The sequence below is a fragment of the Candoia aspera genome, chromosome 7 (genome assembly GCF_035149785.1).
Source record: "Candoia aspera isolate rCanAsp1 chromosome 7, rCanAsp1.hap2, whole genome shotgun sequence".
NCBI classification, from domain to species: Eukaryota; Metazoa; Chordata; class Lepidosauria; order Squamata; family Boidae; genus Candoia; species Candoia aspera.
In genome coordinates, this window is record NC_086159.1 from 11,096,122 (window position 1) to 11,113,599 (window position 17,478).

Below are 17,478 nucleotides of genomic sequence, written 5' to 3' on the forward strand. Positions count from 1 at the left end.
GACTCCTGGTGACTACAGGGCAAGTCCATGCAGCTCTCTAGGCAACATTTTTGGAAGGGGTTTGCCCTTGCCTCCTTCCTAGGGCTGAGAGAGGGGAGCTGGCCCAAGGCCCCCTAGTTGGCTCATGTGCCTGCGGCAAAACCAAACCTCAGGTTTCCCTGTTCTTGTCCATCGCCTTCCACCTAGATATAAAGAATGAAATTGGATAAAGAGCCATCTGTATCTAAATCTATATAGCTTAACAGACCTCCTTTCCTAGTTAGTAGGAAAAATACTGCATTTTAACAGGTTTTTTTTTTAAATGACACCATTAGCAGTTAGTAGAAAAAGTACCCATTTATTCAAGGTATGACAAGTATATTTACAATATATTTTCCAGAACAAGATCCTTATCCGATTCTTTAAGCAGCAATCAAGAATGACATTTAAATGGGGAGGTCTTATTTGTTACAGAAGATACTATTTCTGTAAATGATTACAACGTATCAGGCTCACTCCTGGATATGCTTACTTGGAAATGAGCCTCATGAAGTGCAGCACAAGGATTCCCAAGTAAGCAAACATAAGATAGCCTTAAGGTTAAAGAATCATTCAGTCATCTTCTATCGTAATACCAATTCTGTAAAAACTGATTTTGTATCTGCTAAGGGGTTGCATCTTAGAAGTTGCAAGTATTATAGTTTGCTTCCTGGCTGCCTGAACATAAACATATAGTATGCTTTACCTGCATAGCACAGCAAACTAGTTTGAACCAAATCAAGTTCTGTGGAGCCTTCCTTTTCGCGGAAGAGCAGTGAAGGTGAAATATGCTATCCACTCTTACAACCTTCCATTGGTTCATAAGCAGCTCTACAGGGTTTTCTAGGAGAATGTTGCAAGACCACAGAGCAGCAGTGGTACTTGATGCTTGCATTCTGCTCACTTAAAAACTCTTATCTTTGACAGTGCTTGATTTTTTTAAAAAAACCCAGAGGTGTTTTGAATTTTAATGCGAATCTCAGGAAAATTAAAGGACGCCTTCCAAACTGGACAGTGTAAGCAGCAAATTATCTCTATTTTCTAGAGCACCATGGCGCTACCATCTTTACTATTTGACAACTGTCTTACCTACATTTAAATAAACTAGACTGAGTCATCAGAATGTCACAAGGGTGTGATTAATTGAATGGTGGAGTTGGACAGTATGTCTTGATGAGACCATGTCCAGGAATGACTGGAAGCAGTGTCTTCCTCTGCTACCTTCACAACATGGAGAAAAAGCAGAGATGGAAAGTAGATTTTTATCCCTATTCAGTTGGATCCTTCTTACTTGGTAGGGTGTTGCAGAGTCAAAGATGCAAATGGGACTCCTCATTGTAAACAGGAAGATAATTTGGCAGCCTGATCCTTCTGGAAAGAATCCTAAGGTTGCAGTAACATCTGAAGAAACCCAATTTATAGCTCTAGGAACGATATGTGCATTGCTCCAAATCTTAAGCATCTCTTCCATGGTACAAACTACAACTGAAATGGTTTAAAATATGGGAGTGACTTAAAAACACTCTTCTATAGCCAAAATATCAAATGGGAACTAGAGCATATATAGCAAAGATGGTCAAGGTTTATTTCTTAAGCATGATCCATTCAACTCAACAGGATTTCCTTTTTTAATTACAGCCAGAACTTGCAACTTAAAACAACACATTTTCCCAGTGTTGTAGGGTAATAAGATTAGTTACATCTATTTTAAGATTAAAAACAACTAACTTCAGACCTGTCTGGAGAAGAAATCCTTTCTTAAAAGATATTTCTGCCAGATGAAATCAAAGAAATGGGAAAGGAGCATGTCAAATATCCTATCATGTAATATTCCAACCCTGAATGTTTTTGGAAGTGGCCTAACATCAAAGCAGGCCCATTCTGAGATCAGACTACTCCAGAACACAAGGACCATTTGTTTCAAAGTTGGAGTGGCCTATTTTGAGATCAGAATGATCCACAATAGAACATTTTTATAACTCCTCTAAAATGGGGAAGCTCGTGGAAAAGTGTCCCTTGAAGCATCAATGCAAAAATGATTTTCACAGCTTTTCAAAACTGATTTGTCTCATCAAAAAGCCCATTTAAAGAATCACTTAGAACATTTTAAAAGAAAAAAAAATAGTTCCTATCCTTGGGTATTAGTAGACTATAGTGTTTATTCACTCCCAGGTGATGATGTTTGTCTGGCTATTTGAACCATTCAGATTTAAACAAACCAATAGCTTTCCATTAACATGCTACTTGAACAAAAATAATGTTAGGATAAATTTATGATCAAGAGCCACTGCAAGAAGTGATGGGAAAGAAAGAACGTGAGTTTTCCCACTGTGTATGTCATTCACATTTCCTTTTTGCCAGTTCCGCAGAATGTCCATAAAGGTTCTGAATCTTGCGATTTGTTGTAACGATAGGAATTGTTTCTAATAGTCAAAGTAAAAACAAACTAATGTGCCACTTGATCAAGGCTACCAATATAATTTCCCAAGACTTCCCAGCAAACAACTGACTTAGCTATTTGTCTGATGGTTAGAAAAAGGTATTTACACAGTAAGTTAGCTTTGTAACATGCTCCCTCAGAATAAGAATAGGAGGCTTAAACTCAGTGCTTCAGATCTAGCTTTTGGATGTCAGACAGGTGCAATACCAGTAAATAAAACATGATGCTTCCTGCTTTAGGACTTTAAGCTGGCTACAAATGACCAAATCAGAAACAAGATTCAGGATTGAAGTGCCCTTGCACAAATTGGCTAGCTAGGCAAGTCCTGTTTCATAAATTGTGTGAACATCATGAAACAAAGCAACTCACGTCAGGAGCTAAACATTATGTGTACGCATAATGCACAGGAGAATGAGAAAAGGTTACTTCTTGTTTCCAACACTTACAAGTCATGTGGATAAAAGAGAAAGGAGTGTAAAATTGTTTTCCCCATTCCCTGCCAAACCAAACATCTATCAAACCCAGGAATGGTTTAAGCCTGAAGTTCAGTACAAAAAAGTGGTTGGTTGTTTTTTTTTTGCATATTCCAAAGATAAAGATACAGTTAATGAAAATTTACATTTGGCTTTAAACATTTTCCTACAAAGATTTATTTCAGCATCTATTTACAGAGAACTGAACTGTGTGATGAAGTCTTCTGCTATTGTTAAAAATGAGAATCCATCTTAACCACCACGTGAGTCATGCTTTCTTGCTTTCAACAGAAGAAGCATTTGGGAGATTTTTTTTTTCTTCCAAAAGAGGGAAGTAGGAAATTTGGCAGACAGGAAGAGAGAAGGGTCACGCCTTACCAACTGATCCTTGACCACTCTATTACACCTTCAGACGTAGGAGGTAAAAATTAGAGGCACTGTTAATTCCATGGGAGGTTTGCTGCAATTAGTTTGTACTCCAAAAATATTAAGAAGTCTTGAATAGTTTTAGTATTCCATGACTTTTTCTTCAGTTTAGTTCACAGCATTCCTGGTGCTCCAAGTCTTGGGGTTGCAAATTTGCTTCCTTTTTTTGTTATACTAAATATGTTTATTGTATACTATGGTATAAATTGGAAACTTACTTCAAAGACCATTACAAACGTTGCTTTTGTATACAACAAAACCGTTGTGCTGGACTGACTTATCTTCAGGAAGGCTTTATAAATAATATAAATTTTGAACCAGTCTTCAGGACCTTCGTCAATCATTATACCATGTTGTTGCATTCTCCAGCTTTATCTACAAGCTGTGGGTAAAAGAGACAGAAGAGAAGGTGGGGTGGGGGTATGGAAAATAAATTGTAACTTAATGCATTCATTAAGAACGAAACACATTGATGCTACTTCAACACTATTCAGGCACTGTTGCATTTTAGGTGAGTGACTGGGTGTAATCTTATTCAAATAGTACTGACCAAGGCCTTATATAATTTACACAGAAGTAAGACCATTTGCATTACAACTGCATTTAGGCATGGCATGTTTTTTATGTTAACACAGAGCAACATGAAGATGCAACAGAATGAAAAAAAAAAATCAGAAATAATGCAAGTATAAAAATTGTTAGCTCGATAACCCGAAGGGGGAAAAAAGAATATTGTTTTGAAAAATAATCAGCTATTCATGCATTAATAGACTGAAGATGATATTTTCAACTAACCATTACTGGGAATTGTCTCCTGAGCCTACGCAGGCTTTGAAGAAAACATCAACAATTAACTTTTCGAAAAGGGTTTAACTCCATAAAGTCCAATTTATAAATGATATTGATACAGAAGAGCAATAAGCAAGATTTCAAGCCAAATTATGAGCAGACTTATCTAAGTAGATTTAATATGAGAAGAAAGTCCAACTGTACTAACGAAGTTTTTGAACCCATCAGACATACTGCTACACTGGACACCGGAGGCATGATGTCGGGCTTAGTGACTGCTGCACCAAGATGCACCAATCTCAGCTAGGCTGAAAAAGGGCAGCATGCTTTTCCTAGCCTACACTTCTGAAAACATGGTGTGATTCTGTATCTCTAGCATTAAGAGTTCTCGATTTATAATGCACCTGAACTGCTACGAAGAAATGCTGGCCACTGCATTCCTAATATTAGTTATGTCCAGGAATGCAAAATTTAAAAGGGAGGAAGAGAACCAACACAGGCACAAAGAAATATGTCGGCATCCACAAGGATGACACCATGTTCTTTTATCTGCACAGACCATTTTAAAGATGGAGGTGGGCAATGGGCACCCTTGGATGTCCTTGGTGCAGCCTGCCAGATGCCCATATTCCCTCCTGGCAACTTCCACTGCAATTGGATTTCCCCTCACCAAAGTACTGCGACATCCACTTGCTATTATTTGACAAGCTGTCTGGAGCGCATTTTAGCTGGGAAGATTGCCCACCCTTATTATGTATCTCAAGAAACCACTATAGCCAGATTAGGGTGTGAGATGCTGCAGGAGCAAAAGCAGCAGGTGAGCTGAGGCGATAGTTGGGCCCCCTCCTTCTAATTTCCCTTGAACAATAGGACCATTATATTTGCTTGGTTTAATTTACTATTCCCCAACAGGCTTGGTGTACAAAATAGGAAAAAGAATGCTCAGAATAAAATGACGTGGATAAACTGTTGGTGCCTTTCCTGTTGCTCAGCTGTTTCCCCAGCTGCCTCAAGCAACTTTTCTACAGTTAAAGTCTTTCTGAATGAATTAAAGCCTTCTTACGTGCATGCAGGGCATTCTGAATATGGCTCTCAAGCACCCTCTTCCCCATTATCTTGGGGGAAACAATACACCTTACAAATACCACAAGTCCATGACAAGGAAGACCAACACTTAGCTGTCTTAAGAGAAAAGTCTGTCTCTTGCTGTATCCTAACTGTCCTTCTCATTCGTAGGCCCCCAATGAATTTAAAGAATGTTAAGTTGTCACATCAGGTTGGACCTGGAAAGTCATTACAGCCACTCCTCATTTAGTGATTACCCGCAAATATGACAATAATAAATGGTAATCAAAAAATCATTTTCCAACCAATGCACACATTTAGGACCAAATTTCCTGTGCCTGACAACTAAAGCCTTCAGTGTGAAACTGATTAAGGTCTAGTCAATTTCAGGCTGCAGCACAAGCCAGGGGAGGGCTCTAATCAATTAATCAAAGTCACAGAATTAACTTGTGGTTAGCGCTTTTTAGGGAAGCGCCGCGGAGAAAAGCAGCTCAGGAAGAGATAGTTTGTTTAAGCAATCTCTCCACCCTGCGAGGGGGGAAAAAGGGGGAAAAAAGGGTCAGGCATAGGACAATGTATGAGAGAACTTTATCTGAATGACACGGCATTAGCAACCATTTTGCTTAACAAACAAGTCACTGGAACAGAATGCAGTCACTAAATGAGAGGGTGCAATACCTATTACTAAATTTAGGAAAAATCGTGTTTTTTTAAAAATATATTAAGCTTCATAAACAGGTACAGTTCTGTGAAAAAATATTTGCCCCTTTCAGATTTTTATCAAGTGTTATTTGTTCACTCTGTTTATATACCAGGAAGACCCACATGAAGCACCACCAACAAGCAGCAGCGAAAATATGCAAAAATTCAGAAAATTTTAAAGGAGGTAAGTAGTTTTTCACAAAACTGTGGCTTATACTGACAAAGTGACTTGAGTAAATCTGATGGATGCTTTACATGTGGCACACCTACCTATGGATATCAACAATGTAAAATTAAAAACAAAGACTAATCCGTTTATATTGCTTTTAATCTTAAACTCGATTTGCTGGAGAAGTTGTGAGATAACTAAAAAAATGTAGGTGATTGTATGAAGACTGTCCTAATTCAAATTCAAGTAGAGGAAGAAACTCAGGGGCGCACTTATGTCTTTTTCTGACCGGAAACTTGGGGAGATGATGTCCAAAAAAAATCTGGAGAGTGGAGTCCTTGGTGCTCCCTGAGCCTTGTTGTTTCCTTGCAGACGTTTCATTGCCAGACTAGGCAACGTCTTCAGTGATGGAGAATCTCCAGAATAATCTGGAGAATATGAGGATAGGGAGGTCTGGCCTATACTGACACAGAGTAATTTTGAATCCTGTTGACATTATGTTAGATTACACTACCTGTAAGTAAATATAAGCATTTGGTGACCCATATTTTGAATGCATCTCTCTGTACATGCCATTTATTGGTCCAGATTCTTTTAATGGAATCCAAGAAACAGAAGGAAAACAAAACCTGCTGTGAATTATGTGAAATTATTTCATACTTACTGAGCTTATACCCGGTAAATTCAGCAGATACCCAAGAACTGGCACTCTTCTAATAAAACCGATCACCACAGGGAAAAAGCCCCTTTGAAGAAAAAAATATGCCAGATTAGAAGGATTTTCCAAATCGTCTCTCTTTACGCATTTCTAAGATGTAAGAAAATAAAACTGCTCATTTTTTATATAAAGAAATATATAATTCCTCATATATAGCATATATTCTCCCCTTTCAGAATGAACAATGTACCCATCTCCAAATTTTTACATATTCTAAGTAGTTAGCTATACAGGTAGCCCTCGTTTACCGACCACTCATTCAGTGACCATTCAAACTTAGGATGGCACTGAAAATAGAGATGACCGGTCCTCAACGTTGAGGCCATCACAATGTCCCCTTGATCACGTGATTGCAATTTGAGTGCTTGGCAACTGGTGTGCATTTACAATGGCTGCAACATCCTACAGTCACGTAATCACCATTTGCGACCTTCACAGCTGGCTTCTGACAATCAAAGTCAATGGGGAAGACAGCAGGAAGTTGCAAGTCATGGTCACATGGCATCGTGCTTAATGACCTGTGGTGATTTGCTTAATGACCGCAACAGGAGCTGATGTTGTGAGTCAGCGCAGCCATGTGACCAAGCCTGCTTAGTGACCAGGTTGCCAGTCCCTATTGCGGTTGGTAAGTGAGGACTACCTGTACATACTTACAAGCTTCCTAACTAGATTTCCTGCTTCTCATGAGAAAATAGAAACATTTAAGTAACATGGACAGGGCTACCACAAAATTAGATGCAGCCATAGCCTCATGTGGCGCAGAGTGGTAGGCGGCAGTATTGCTACCGAAACTCTCCCTACAACCTGAGTTCGATCCCAGCAGAAGCCGGCTCAGGTCGACTCAGCCTTCCATCCTTCCAAGGTCGGTAAAATGAGCACCCAGCTTGCTGGAGAAGGTGACGACTTGGGAAGGCAATGGCAAAACACCCTGATATAGTCTGCCAAGAAAATGTCGCGAACGCAGCATCCCCCCAAAGCGTCAGACACGACTCGGTGCTTGCGCAGGGGACCTTTCACCTTTTCACCTGCTAAGAAGCCACTGTTGACTTGCTTTTGGGAGGAGACTTCTTAAATGGTGTATTAAGACACCATAGTTGGGTGAACACTAATCATTCTGAGGATCCACGCACAATTTTTATAGATACAGATTTAGGGACATGTAACTGGGCTGGTTGACTACTAAGATGGACAGGGGACCTTGCTGAACATAACAGTCTATGATGCTTGGTCCCAAAAATTGTAAGGCAGAACCCCCTGCAATTGGAGCTCCACTGATCAAGTGCTTTCCCCTCTCCCTTGACATCACAGTGTAACACATTTAAGAGGAACTCTGATGGCAGGTAAATCTACTTCTATTAGTCCTGTTGCAGGTATCTAAATGTGAATTCTCTCCATTGGCACCTTACATGGAAAACTAGTTTTCTGCACAGAAAATTGGAAATATTTAAAGGAAGCATGTGAGGGTCGCAAAAGTAAATTATTAAAATGAGCAATTTAAAATGATTCCCAAGGGAGGAAAAAAAACCCCACAGAATCATTGCACAGACAGTGGGGAAGCGCTCCTCCTTCCCACAGCTTTGAAAATCAATATGCTGCATACTCTCTGTGTGGGTATGTGAATATGTCTGTGCACAAACGCAAAAGACAATCAGCCTGGGCACAGATGAGATGCTGCTACAAGCATGGTACCGCTTTGTGAACCTAGAGGGCTGGCTCATGGCTGTTCAACTATTAGCCAGTTCCTTCTTTACACTGAGATGATATCCCTGACTACAATTAAGGTAAATTTATTCAAAAGATGAGAGCTAGTTTGGTGAGTGGTTAAGACGTCGGGCTAGAAACTGGGAGACCGTGAGTACTGGTCCTGCCTTAGGCAAAAAGCCACTTGGGTGACCTTGGGCCAGTCCCTCTCTCTCAGCCCTGGGAAGGAAGCAATGGCAAACCACTTCTGAAAAACCTGGCCAAGAACCTAAATTTCTTGTAAAGGAAATTTTTACTATTTTGATTATTAAACTGCTTGAGTTACAATATAGAATTATAGGAATTTTTAAACCTAAGAAGCTCATTAATCATTTTATGACTTTTTAGACCTTTATGTGGTTAAAAACCATCTCTCTGGCAATTCAGATTTGTACTGTACAATTAATGAAGCTATTGTCATATGGCAAGTGACATCAATGAACCTACAAGGCCACGAATGGTAAAATTTGACAAAGTTTACAGTAACTTTAATAATACGTGCCCCAATGTGAGCCTATGCATCTGCTATTATTCATCATTACCCGACAAAGATTAAGGAATAAACAAATGCAAGTGCTTTATTCCAATCAACCTGTATTACAATGACTACGAAATTAGAAATTGATCCACACATGCTTGTTCACTTAGTATCTGCAATCATCATGTGTTAATCTGCAAGTGTAAATAAGTCATCAGTCAAACACAACCAGTGTTATCTTCAGATAACTACAATAAGGATGTGCTGTGTTTCAGATCCAAAACTGAAAACCCTACCCACAATCCATGTGAGCATGGCGTCTCCTTAATTTAAATGTGTATTCTCCTTGGATCACACAACTACCGTTAGGAGGGGTAGCACAATTACCACGAGGAGGTGCTGAGACCTGTGCTTACTCCAAAAAATTTTCAGCTTCAGAACCAAAGCAACAGCATATTCCACTTTAAACATGCTGCACGATTTAGACAGTCAAAGAAAATTTAAAGTTTATCATTAAAGTCAAAGAAACCACAGGTGAAGTATGGAGTCAGAAAAAAATGGAAGGAACAAGCAATTCTAGAGTAACAATTTGCCTGTCCATTTTCAAACTGAAACCTGGGGATTAGATAATGACTGAATTAATGCCATGTTCTTCAGTAGAGGCATCATCTTACAAATCATCTAGCAAATTCTAACCCTGGTCTCATTAAGAAAACATGACCTGAGTAACTCTCGAGTTATACAAATAGCTGACCTCAATGTTCAGATTTGCTGGTTTATAATCTGGGAATATGACACTAGGATACAGACTGAATTCAATCTGAATTCAGTCAAAAGCATCTTTTTGTTTGGAGAAAGGCCATTTATTTTACGAGGTGATGGAAATATAATTCAGTGCAAGAGACTGACCTATTTATTTACATTTGTTTTTCTGGTGCTAACCTTGCTTTCTTGGTCTTCGCCAAGATCTATCATCAGCCCAGAGAGTAGTCCACATTAACTAAGCTCCACATTAACCAGTGTTTAGTAACCAGTTTCAAACTCTGCTAAGGAAGGACTTGAACATGGCATGGGAACTTTTAGCCCCAAATAAGACAGGCATACAAAAGAAAAATGAGCACACAAACTTGCAGCTTGTCACTAATTATTAAATAATCAGAAGTATTACATTCACACTGGTTTGAAGATTTATGGCTTTCAAACTATTTGTCAACTTAGTGACTAGACAGACTTCTATAGGACCTAGTTATTTGATGGACTAACTATATCTTGTAGTTTCTGCCTGTCCCACATGGTTTGACAGAGTCAGCATGCTCCGGGTCCCAATGATTAAACAATGTCCCTTGGTGGGACCTAGGAAGTGGTCCTTCTCTGTCATGGTGCCTGTCCCTGGAATGCACTCCACCAAAGATTCTGATGGCCTCCACTCTGGCCCTGTTTAAATGAGCCCTTAAAACCTGGCTCCATCCCCACACAGTGGGTTACAATGCACAGTAGGTCCCTTACAGGATGCTTTGATTGTTTCATTAATTGCTGATTATCTCCAGGCTCTCTTTTGGACAATTCTATTCTGTATTTTTATTCTGTTTGTTACATTTTGAAAGCCGCCCAGAGTTATACAGATTGCAGCAGCCTATAAGTCTAATGAATAAAAACTTTAATGCAAACTCCCTTTTCTGTAGTCAGCTGCATTCACCTGGGAATTGTCTGCCAGGAGTCACATGCCAGCAGTGTAGAGAACTACCCCTTTTTTCCTGCATGTATAGCCAACAATCTAACAGTAGACTGCTCTTGCCATGAAATGCAACACTGCACTAGAAATGATTATTAGTAAAAAGCTTGCCCCCTCCCCAATTTCTATCTGTTTTTGCTTTTCCTTGCTCTAGAAGCTTCCTCATCGCTAGTGTCTAAATAGACTTCTCTAAATGGGATTCCAACTGCTACTCTTCACATATCTGAAATCACTAGACAGATCCTCAGGCAGAATTTGGTCATTTCTCAATGCCTGTCAACTAAAAGCATACTGGAACCAAAATGAAAAACTTGCAAGAAGACCATACCTGAATAAGAGGAAGAAGCCATAAATTTCAAAGACCATTCCTATCAGAGGCCAGCCAATAAGAACTATAAATACACCACCCAAGAAGAAACCTGTGGCTTTCATTTTGTGTTTCTGGAAGAAGAATCTGAAGGTTCTTTCTAAACCAATCACGAAAGCCAGTCCAGCCACAAATAATACCTGCAGGAGTAAACAAAAATGAAAACAAATGTATTTGAATATAGGTCCCAACCTAGTAAATATTCAGAGAAAATATTCAAATTCAGTATAAATTTTCTCATCACAACTACTATATACCACCAATCTACTGTTGGAGGAAACAGGAATGTCTTAAAGATACCTTTTATAATGTTGGCACAACCAAAAAACCACAATTATTTGTGAAGGAACACAAATAATTTACAGTATAAGCACTTAGTGGTATTACTAACATGATAGATCAGAGGGGGAAAAGGATGTCTGGATTTCAACAAGGCCTTCATCTTAGTCTAGAACATTATAATTGTAAACTGCTAAGGATTAAATATGGTAATCGGTAGGGATGAGCAAAACTTCCATTGTAAGAATAGAACCTTCCATTCCCAGAATTTTTGTATACAACTAGTAATAAGTGTATCAATTAAATAATGAGTATCTCACTGGATGACATTTCCAGCCCTGCTATATTTTAACATTCAGTTTTAACTCCTCCCCCAAACAGAAGTCTAGATTAATACAACACACTGAACCTTAAACCTAAATTGGCAAAACACAGTTCCTGTTCAACCAAAAGAATGTAACCACGCAAGCAAACCATATTAAAACTTAAGGTAATGGTCTGGCTCCTCTATGTCTGAGTTTCTACAACTTGCTTAACCACAAACTATCCAATCTCATTTTTGTCTAATCCATTGTGTGAATTTGGCCAGAGGGGAGTTACATGGACCTGCTTGCATCATCCAACTCAAGTTCATCATAGGCACCTTTAGAATCCTATTATTTTAATAGGACAATTAGAACAAATGCTTAAATTTCTTCTACTAAAATCATACGAGCTTTAACACTGCTGTTTGTGTTGTGATGAGATTTCCAGAAAGCCATTTAAAAAATAGTATTATTCATCTCTTCCATGGAGGGCTGGTTATATTGTTCTGGGTTCTGTCCACTATATTCATGCCTCTAAAGTTGAGGTCCTCATGGAAAGAGGAGCTTTGTTACTCCACACAGATACAGTGATAGCGGCTGCCAATCCTGAGCCAGACATCCCACCTAGACTTTAATTATATAGCACCAGTACAGGGTGATCCCTGCTGCAACACAAGCAATAGCAAGATTCGATCCCAAGAACTTACAATCTAAGTATAGATCAGGGATATAGACAGAGAGATGGATGGGAACAGGTCCATATGTGTGTTTACATGTGTGTGTGTATAGTTTTATGGAAGAAATAGGTTTAAAAATGACTAGGAAGAAAGAAGAAGAGCAGAGTTCTGGGAGTTAATTCCAATGCTAATAGATAATAAAGAAAAAAAATGAGAAACTCAGATTGTAGAGCTGGAGAAATAAGATCATAAATGGAGATACAGTATGTCACTAAGTTAAGGAAGAAATGGGATGGATAAGGAAGAGGAAGACCATTTAAGAACAAAAGATCTGCATTGTATTCAGAAGGTATAACAATCTGATGAGAAAAAAATGGGACAAGCTTTCAGGAAGATAATCTTAAACTACTGAGGCACAAAATATGCTGTTGTTATTTTTTTCATGCTTTGCCATGGAGAACCAAACAACCAACTGATGGCCCAGCTGTCAATAAAAACATGCAGATGTATCTAAATTCAAAGTGATCCTATGATTCTCCAGTGAGCTGTGAACTAAATGCATTTTAAAATGTAACTTCTTCCAGTTATTCACCTCCTTTTCCAACCAACAATTCTGTATATTATCTGTATAAATCAGTATGCCCAGATTTGTATTCCATGCAAATGTTACTCATGCAAAACCACTTACATTTCCAATAGCTAAAAGTGCTTTGTCAAAAAATAGGATCATTCCAAAGAAAAGGAAAAACACTCCAAAACCTGTAAGACCCATCCCAATTTCTGCAAGACAAAAAGGAGAGGAGTATTAATAACATGGAGTCTTAGCAAGAAAATAAAATAACCATAAAATCTTACATATTAAAACAGTCATAACATTGGCCAATGTCATTTTCAAACTGGCTCCAATTTAAAAAAATGACACTTGCTGTCTTTTGAGATAAAAACATGCTATTTTGAAGGTATAAGTATTATATTAGTATAGTATAATATAGTAGTATAATATAAGAATATTTTTGGTTTTGAATACTGCTCCATTTAGTTCAGGATTTTGTCTCTAGAAATAGCCAGTCTTTGATATACTGCTGAGCTACAGATTCAGCTGTCACATTTGTAGCTGCAACTGTCCTTTTCCCTTGATTTTTTTTTGGGGGGGGGGTTCCCATGACAGCCTCACCTACAAGTGTTCTAAAACATTTGGTGACTGTCTAAAGTACACAAACTCCCAACAGTTTGTGGTGCTGAGATCCATAATTCCCATTCAAAGCAGAATTTGTGAGGAAGAATTCAATTAACACAATCTCTTCTCCCTCAAGTTAACTTATTGAACATTTATCAAAAATGCTGTCCTAGCCAATTCACTTCTCTAGTGATCTCAGCAGAAGTCTCCTCTGTCCATGCACAGACTAGAGATGTATTATTGAGATCTAGAGTCAGCTGTCACTGTTCAAAGCAGTCATGCAAGCCTTACGAAGGACACGGCTGCCTTAAAGAGATGGGCTTTGTTTCGCATTAATGAATCTTTGCAAAACAGCTCTTTCAAATACTTTGCAAAGGTCCAATAAGATTGTTAGCCATAGGACAATGTCCACAAATGTACATGAAGATGCTACCATTTCTCCATTCACAATTTAGAGACATAATTATTTTAGAGTCTACTTATATTTCTTCCATGAAGACTAATTACTTATTTTTTTAAAAGGATATACCTATGATTGACTAAACATATAAAACAGAAATAGTTTTTACTGAATAAACTGAAACATCAATTTTACCCTAATATTAAATCTCTTTTAAAAAAAATGGGGGCTTGGTTTCAACACAGATTTATTCTAGAATTCCAATTATCTAAACATCTTTAATGAAAATGACCAGGGCAGGTTATTCCTACTTTATTGATTCATGAATAGTACAAAGCAAGATAAACTTTGTCTTCCTTCCTGAAATACTTATAGTTTTCTAGACAGCAACCTTAAGCAGGGTAAACTGTTATTATGATGGCATATCTTTATTTTTAAGAATTATTATGGTGACCAGGAACTGCTTAATAGTTGAGTACACACAGGCATATGAGGGAGCAGTCAGCTGGAAGACCTCTACCTCTCTTTTGCAACCAACACAGAAACTGAGCAGGCTGCTAAAGGGAAGCCCTGCTGTTGTATTTAGTAAAGAAATGCAGGTGGGCTCATTTTCTCTCCTTTGTGAATCTCATACAAACTTGATTTTGGGGTGCAGGAACTGTTAATTCTTCACGAACATGCAAGTTATATTGTTTCCGCAAAATTCATCTGAATTTAAAATATTTATATCCAGGATACTTTTGGACAACATAAAATCCTCCAGGTTAGCTATTCTGCTTAGCTGACTTCTAGCAATATATTGTTGAGAAGTATCTGGCTACTAACAGCTACATCGAAACCAGACTGTTCCATAACTGGAATAAAACATGGTATTTCTGCAAATCAACAGAAAAATAAAATATATTTATGCCTTAAGTGGTGACTTAGACCAAGCAGCACTGAGTGTCTTTGACAGAAAGAGATTCATATTGAGGGCATAAAGAGGTATCAGGTTTCTGACATTAACCCAACAGTAAAGGAGAGAAGGGAGTGAACAGCAGATACTTCAGTACCTGGAATTAATTGCTCCCTGGTAACAGTACAGAAGGATGGAGCTCCAAAGAAGAACAAGTATGGGGCAGGACATTGCAACAAAGATAATGATGCCTCGAACATAGATTAAAAAGACAGCCTAAAGGTTCCCAAGCATGTCATAGATTTCTGTATAATTTTTATGTTTGGTTTAAAAGTTGTAATAAATTTGGCAGTAGATTGAGTTTTACAGTTATGATGTCATGGGACAACTAAGTATGTTCCGTGACACTGCATAATATTCATGTTTACATTACTTGTGTAAGCATGCTAAACGTTTTCTTGTGCAACTTTTATGAGTAATAATGGGATCGTTTTATTTTACAAGACTTAACCAAGGCAGCACTAATTTATCCAACCGATGTATGAGTTATCATACATGGCACACAAAAGGCTGTTTCTATGGAATTGCTTATCATAAAAGTATTAATTCTATGAGCACTTATTCAAATATAGCTAACAGAATTCAACAGCACTTACTCCCATACCAGTGTAAACATTGATGGGAAGCTCACAAGAAAGACAGGTGTGAGATATTTCACTGCTGCTTCCCAGGAGTTATTTAAAGAATCCTATGTATCATTTAGGATGTAGTAAACAGTCATCAAAACAATTGGCCATTGATAGCTCAATTTGCCACAGGCGGGGGCTTCCCGGAGGTCTCCCATTCCAAACCTAACCCAAGTGCTGCTAAAATTAGGAATATGAACAGGTCCAGCTCCTTTAATACTACCAGTTTAGGCATTATAACATTTCTGGAAGCAGAAACCTGTTTTTTCCCTGTTGAAGTCTCCATAGCACCAAATATATAAATGTGTAATAAATGATAGCCTGTGCCTTAATGCAATTCTGTATTTAAACACTTCAGTTGGTAGCCACAGGTGAGAAGAAACTTCACACGGGCAAAATAATTGGTTGGCAGAGGTGGGAAATTGCTTCCTTACACCTAGCCAAAGAATTTAGCACTAAATCCCTCCTCTGCTAACCCCCAGAAGGCTAAATGCAAACATTTTAATGGATTTTAAAACAAGGTTGCATGAACCCACATCATGTAACCCTTAAATTATACTGAAAATGGCATGCATTTCACAAACATTGATATGCAGATTATTTTCCAACGGAAGAGAATATCTGTAGCTCAGGGTTGAACTGTGGACCCCTTGGTGCTCTCTGAGCCTGGTTATTTGCTTGCAGACATTTCATTACCCAACTAAGTAACATCATCAGTGCTAGTGAGTGTGGGGTTCACTCCCTGTTTATATACAGTAGCTTGCCCCGCCAGTGTTGGTGGGAGGGTGGTTTTCTCCTTGGTAGTTCCTTGATTAAGGTATCAGGGAGCAAGTCCCACCCTCACTAGCACTGATGGTGTTACCTAGTTGGGCAATGAAATATCCCCAAGCAAATAACCAGGCTCAGAGAGCACCAAGGACTCCAAAGATTATTTTGAACCAACATATGGCAAGAAAACACTTTTTATCTTAAAAAATAACAAAGTTCATTTTCCTGCTAGCTCAGTTTGGATGATTTGATGCTGGCCTTCTTTCTTCAATTTAATCCAGAACTTTCCAAATGAATTGGGTTTCATATTGCAAATCCACCTATTAAAATCCAACACAGCTGGAGGGTCCAGGGCAGAGAACAGTATCTTATGTACTCAGCAATTAGGGCACGTCTGATGCTTCATAGAAAAGCCACCATCTCCACTTTGTATAACAGGACAACGGTACAGTAACAGAGTAGGAATAATAATACCGCATGGGAGGTTGTGAAACAGTCACCCCTCCCAAAATAACAACGGCAGTAGTAGCACATAGAAATAATAGGTTTTTAAAAATAAACGACCCTCAAGCAGAGCTCAACTCCTGCTGATTGCACGGTCGCATGCATGCAGCTTTTTCCGCTGCCGCCTTCTAGGATTTATTTTTCAGCTTCCCGGGAGAGGAAGGGGGACCCATCCAGGCGGGGCTTCCCGGCGGTCTCCCATTCCAAGCCCAACCCAGGGGCTGCTGAAACTAGGAATACTAACAGTAATAACAATCGACACCCTGGAACAGCAATGAGGGGCTTGCGAAACAGAGCGACAAGGACAAAACTAAGGAGGAAGATGCAAATGGGGATGGTAATGCCAACAATCATTACTGCAGAAGCACCAGCAGCCGTATTGAGCCCCCGCCCTCTCTCGGAGCCCCCCTCCCCCAATTCACCCACTCTGCATATCCGTGAGGGAAATCATGATGTCGGTGGGAGCCGCGCCAGCCGGACAAAGGACCGAAGAGAAGGAGCCGGAGCCGCCTCAGGCGCAGCCGCCACGTCCTCCGGAAACACGCAGCCCCCTGACTACCCGGCTTCGGCTGCCGACCCGCCCCCACCTCCTCCTGCCGCCGCCGCCGCCACGAACCAAAACGGCATCCCATTGGGGCGAGAGCGCCGAGCCAATCAGCGCCGGCCTTAT

General features: G+C 39.2%; 1 protein-coding gene across 1 annotated transcript; it reads right to left on the bottom strand.

Moving 5' to 3' along the window:
- Positions 1 to 321: 321 nt before the first annotated feature.
- Positions 322 to 17,411, bottom strand: GOLT1B (golgi transport 1B). The gene is made up of 5 exons (XM_063308244.1): positions 17,235 to 17,411; positions 13,067 to 13,158; positions 11,079 to 11,257; positions 6,747 to 6,828; positions 322 to 3,739 (listed from the first exon to the last, which is right to left on the bottom strand). The coding sequence occupies exons 1-5, from the start codon at positions 17,257 to 17,259 to the stop codon at positions 3,701 to 3,703; spliced, it is 417 nt and encodes a 138-aa protein (XP_063164314.1). The 5' UTR covers positions 17,260 to 17,411; the 3' UTR covers positions 322 to 3,700.
- Between the last annotated feature and the right edge of the window lie 67 nt (positions 17,412 to 17,478).